Source organism: Chiloscyllium punctatum, chromosome 7, assembly GCF_047496795.1.
Source record: "Chiloscyllium punctatum isolate Juve2018m chromosome 7, sChiPun1.3, whole genome shotgun sequence".
NCBI lineage: Eukaryota > Metazoa > Chordata > Chondrichthyes > Orectolobiformes > Hemiscylliidae > Chiloscyllium > Chiloscyllium punctatum.
This window is the reverse complement of record NC_092745.1, coordinates 9,377,138-9,382,803: the sequence shown is the minus strand read 5'-3', so window position 1 is coordinate 9,382,803 and position 5,666 is coordinate 9,377,138. Positions and strand designations below refer to the sequence as shown.

The window sequence follows — 5,666 nt, the reverse complement described above, 5'->3', positions numbered from 1 at the left end:
GTTTCTACAGTGCATCTTATCGATAATACACACTGCTGCTACTGAGTATCGGGAATGGTGAGAGTGGATGCTTTGAGAATATGATGCCAATCAAGCAGGTTGCTTGGCTCTGGATGGTATCAAGTTTTTTGAGTGGATAAGAAAGACATAGACAGGAATGGATTCGAGGGATACGAGCCAAATGCAGGCAAATAAGACTCGTTCACTTCAGAAAACCTGGTCAGCATTTAGGAGTTTGGCTTAAGGGTTTATTTCTATGCTGTATGACCCTGCGACACTATCAATCTATGAATGTTTTTGGAGCTGCACCCATCCAGATAAGTGGGGAGTATTCGATCACACTCCTGACTTGGTTGACAGGCTTTGGGGGAATCAGGAGGTGAATTTCTCGATACAGTATTCCTAGTCTCTAACCTGCTCTTGTTACCACTGTGCTTCTGTGGTGAGTCCAGTTGTGTTTCTGGTCAATGGTACCTCAAGAATGTTGACAGTGGGCATTCAGTGATGGTAATAGTATTGACTGTCAAGGAGCAATGGTTAGATTGTCTCTTATTGGTGACGGTCATTGGCTGGCATTTACATGACACCGATGGGAAATACTGCTTCTGAGATGAAACCTGGATATTGTCCAGATATTGTTGCATTTGAACATGGACTGCTTCAGTACCTGAGGAGTTGAGAATGGTGCTGAACATTGTGCAATCTTTGGCAATCATCCCCATTTATGAGCTTGCCTTTAGTTGCAAAATCTGTTCAAAGTCTGTCCTATTTAGCATGGTGATAGTACCACACAACACAATGGAGGGGATTCTCAATGTGAAGGTCAAACTTTGTTTCTACAAGGACTACGTGATGCATCTCCAGCCACAAGATTGGTGAGGATGAGGTCAAGCATCTTTTTCCATCTTGTTGGTTCCTTCACCACCAGCTGCAGAGCCAGTCCCTCAGCTACGTCCATTAGGAACCAACCAGCTCGATCAGAAATGCTGCTGCCGAGCCACTCTCAGTGGTGGACATTGAAATCCCACACCCAGAGTACACTCTCTGCTGTCACCACCCTCAGTGCTTCCTCCAAATGCTGTTCAACATGGAGGAAAGACTGATTCGTCAGCCGAGGGAGCAAGATATCTTGTAATCACCAGACGACTTCCTTGCCCATGTTTAACTTGGTGTCATGAGTCTTCACGGGGTCCAGAGCCAACTTCGAGATGTCCCAGGGTAACTCCCTCCTGGCTGTAGACCACTGTGTCATCAGCTCTGTTGGGTCTGCCTTTCTGGTGGGACAGGACACATGCGGAACAGTGATGGTGGTGTCTGGGACATTGTCTGTATGATTCTGTGTGTATGACTGTGTCAGGCTGTTGCTTGACTAGTCTGTGAGACAGCTCTCCTGAATTTGGCACTTACCCCCTGATGTCAGTAAGGAGGATGGAGCAGGGTAGACAGGGCTATTTCTGTCATTGTCTTTTCAGTGTCGAGATCGATGCCTGTGGTCCATCCGGTCTCATTTCTTTGTTGAAACATTGTCATAATTGATACAACTGAGAGCCTTGCTCGGCCATTTCAGAGGGCAGTTAAGGGTCAACCACATTGCTGGGGGACTGTTCCATGGACCCTGCAGTACATTCTGTCCTCCCCAACTTCCCCATTCTGTATGTGGAAGGCTGGAGGTTGCCAGCAGGATATTCAACTGCAGGAGCTATCACAGCCCCCTGCATACTTCTGTCCCCACATTGAATCCACACAGATCTTGAATTCACATAGCACCTTCAATGTTCAAAACGGTCCAAGATGGTTCACAAAGTTGCAGTAAGAGGAATGGGGGAGGGAGTGGAGGAACATAAGAACTAGGAGCAGGAGCAGGCAATTCAGCTCCTCGAGCCCGCTCCACCATTTAATACAATCATGGCTGATCCCATCTCAGACTCAACTCCACTTTCCTGCCCACTCTCCATCATCCTTTAATCCATGACCCATTAAAGGTCTGTCCATCTCCTCCTTGGTGTGAGACAGGGAAGGGACCACTCCATTTCAGAAAAGACTGACCGTGGAAGGGGAAGGAGAGGGGAAAAGATTGGAACATGTTGTGAATGGACAGGATGGGCCAGTGGGTCAGAGCCTTACCTGTCCCTCCAGCTCACACTGATGGCCTGAGGATCTCCTCTCTCTGCTGGGCCTTCATGGAATGAGGTCTGTGTCCAAACCGGTCCCCAGTGAGAATAGGCCAACAGCACAGAACTGTCCTTCATTTCACAAGAAATGGGCGGCACGGTGGCACAGTGGTTAGCACTGCTGCCTTATCGTGCCAGGGACCCGGGTTCAATTCCTGCCTCAGGCGACTGACTGTGTGGAGTTTGCACATTCTCCCCGTGTCTGCGTGGGTTTCCTCCGGGTGCTCCGGTTTCCTCCCACAGTCCAAAGATGTGCAGGTCAGGTGAATTGGCCATGCTAAATTGCCCGTAGTGTTATGTAAGGGGTAAATATAGGGGTATGGGTGGGTTGCGCTTCGGCGGGGTGGTGTGGACTTGTTGGGCTGAAGGGCCTGTTTCCACACTGTAAGTAATCTAATCTAATCTAATCTAATCAAAGAATCATCTGTCCTCCTGAGACAGACCAAACCCTGGTCAATGTGGGAAATGGGGCTTTACTCCAGGAGAAGACAGGGGTCAAGGGTTAACATCCATCAGTGGAGCAGAGCAGAGGGAGATTTATCCTGCATTCAACTGTCACCACCTTGGACACTGTCAGAAAGAGAGAGAAGTGAGACAGAGAGAGATAGAACGAGTGTGTGTGTGTGTGTGTGTGTGTGTGTGTGTGTGTGTGTGTGTGTGTGACAGAGAAAGGGAGGAACATCTGAGAAAGTGTGATATATGTGGGGGAACCAAGAGAGAGGTAGAGGGAGGTAGAAATAGTGAAGTTGAGGGATAGAGAGAGAGAAACAAGATGTGAGACAGTGTGACTGAGAGGGATGGAGAGAGACAAAGGGAAAAGGAGAGAGAAAGGGACAGGATGGGTGTGAGACCAAGCATGAAGAGACAGAGAGAGTAGGGTTGAGTGTGAGACAGAGAGATAGAGAGAGAGAGAGAGAGACAGAGAGAGACATGAGTATGGGTAGATCCAGAATGACAGAGAGGGAGGGAGAGAGACGTACTTTGGGATACAGAGAGGGAGGGAGGGAGACAGAGAGAGGAATATAGAGGGAAAGCTAACAGTTGGACGCTTTTAATTGAAGTGAGAGAGGGAGCGAGTGACAGAGACAGAGAGATGGAGAAACAGAGATTATGAGATGGAGTGAGAAATCATCAGTGAGTTGGAGGGAGTGACTATGAGACAGAGTGTGAGAAAGAGAGAGAGAAAACATGAGAGATTAACAGTGGAGGAGAGAGAGGTAAAGAGAGGTAGTGGGCGGCACGGTGGTACAGTGGTTAGCACTGCTGCCTCACAGCACCAGAGACCCGGGTTCAATTCCCGCCTCAGGCGACTGACTGTGTGGAGTTTGCACATTCTCCCCGTGTCTGCGTGGGTTTCCTCCGGGTGCTCCGGTTTCCTCCCACAGTCCAAAGATGTGCAGGGCAGGTGAACTGGCCATGCTAAATTGTCCATAGCGTTAGGTAAGGGGTAGATGTAGGGGTATGGGTGGGTTGCACTTCGGCGGGGCGGTGTGGACTTGTTGGGCCAAAGGGCCTGTTTCCACACTGTAAGTAATCTAAAATCTAAAAGTATGTAAGTAATCTAAAAGAAAGATGTGGCAGATGTGAGACAAAGAGAGACGGACAAGTCTTGTTCATCACACTCTGGGAAGGATGTGACTGTACTTGAGAGGGTACAGGGGAGATTTCCCAGAATGCTGCCTGAATCTGAGCTTTGAGAAAAGATTAGAAAGGTTGGGGTTGTTTTCCTTGGAGCAGTGAAGGCTTAAAAGGGACCTGACAGAGAGGGATAAGATTATTCGGAGCAGTGATAGGGTGGGTAGAAAGGTACTTTTTGCATGAAACAAGGACTCAATAACCTGGGACAGAGATTGAAGGTAACACAGACATGGCCACATAGAAACTGCTGCAGGAGTTGGCCATTCAGCCCTTTGAGCCTGCTCTGTCATTCAGTATAATCATGGCTGATCCTCTATCTAAAAGCCATATTCCTACTTTATCCCTATTCCCTTCATGCTGTTAAAATGCAAACAATTATCTCTCTCTTTTTCTTGAATATATTCAGTTCTTTATCCTCCACAGCCTTCAGTGAAGAGAATTCCACAGTTTGACCACCCTCTGAGTGAAGAAATGTTTCCTTATCTCAGTCCAAAATGGTCTACCCCGTATTCCACTGAGAGTGTGCCCCTGGTTCAAGACTCCCCAACCAGGAGAAACCCCCTCCCTGCCCAGCCCTGTTAGAATATTATACATCCATCTGAATTCGAGTGAGTCCAGGCCCAGTCGAGTTCGAGAGAGAGAGGAGAGTTGAGGAGAACTGTTTTCACCCAGAGGGTGGTGGGAGTCTGGAACTCACTGCCTGAAAGGCTGATTGAGTCACAAACTCTCGTGACATTGGATCAGTGTTTAGATATTCCCTTGTGATGCTGTAACCTCCAGGATAATGGGCCAACAGCTGGAGGATGGGATTAGTGTCATCAGATCTTTGTTTAATGGGCCAAATAGCCTCATTCATTGCCGTTCATATCAATGACTCTGAGACAGAGAGAGAGAGAGAGAAGAGGAAGTGCGAGGGACTGATTGATGTGGCTCTCTCTGCCTGATGACATTTACATACTGAGGAACACCCAGTCAGACTCTCACAGGCTGCAGCTTTATAAAGCAGAGCCCAGTGAAGGGAGAGTTTATCAGGAACCAGGCACAGGGACAGGAGCACACACCATGATTTCACACATCCAGGTGATCTGGCCCCTGGCATTCTGCATCGCAGGTACAAATCTCTCTCCTTCCACCTTGAATCTTTCGCTGCTCTCCATTTCACTCCAATTCCATTGACTTGTGATTGAAGGGAAAATGCTGAAACCAGAGGAATGCTCAGTGTCTCCAACAATCTCTCATTTGACAGGCTCTTTCTGTGACAGTTCTGACTTCACTGTGTTTCTCTCTGACCCCTCAGGTATCAGTGGGGACATCACCATGACCCAGTCCCCCCCGGTGCAGTCAGTGGGACTGGGCCAGACCGCAACCATCACCTGTACGGCCAGTCAAAGCATTAGCAGCAACCTTGCTTGGTACCAGCAGCGAGAAGGTCAGAAACCCTCTCTCCTGATCTATGCTGCAACAACTCGATACACAGGAGTCTCCAATCGATTCACCGGCAGTGGATCAGGGACCAGTTTCACCCTGACAATCAGCAATGTTCAGAATGAGGATGTCGCAGACTATTACTGTCAGCAGTATAACAGCTTGCCTTCACAGTGATACAGACCCGTACAAAAACCTCAATACACACCGCACCATCTCCTGCACTGATACATCCCAGAATAATATAAAATGTATAATACTGGACACACACAATACCACCACCTGAACTGACATATCTGACAGTTAGATATAAATGAAACTGAACAAATTACCCCATGCAGGGATTGTCACTGTCCACGACACACTCCAGTCCCTGTGGTGTCCACTGCGCACTGAAGGCCTCAAGTTTCCCTCTTACACTCCATGGCCACA

The 5,666-nt window shown here is 48.3% G+C and overlaps 1 gene segment (V, D, J or C); it reads left to right on the top strand.

The window, feature by feature from the left end:
• Nucleotides 1-1,208: 1,208 nt before the first annotated feature.
• On the top strand, nucleotides 1,209-5,411 carry LOC140479515 (immunoglobulin kappa variable 3-15-like). The segment is given in 2 exon segments: nucleotides 1,209-1,218; nucleotides 5,107-5,411. Coding segments are annotated over 2 exon segments (315 nt in total).
• Nucleotides 5,412-5,666: the final 255 nt, after the last annotated feature.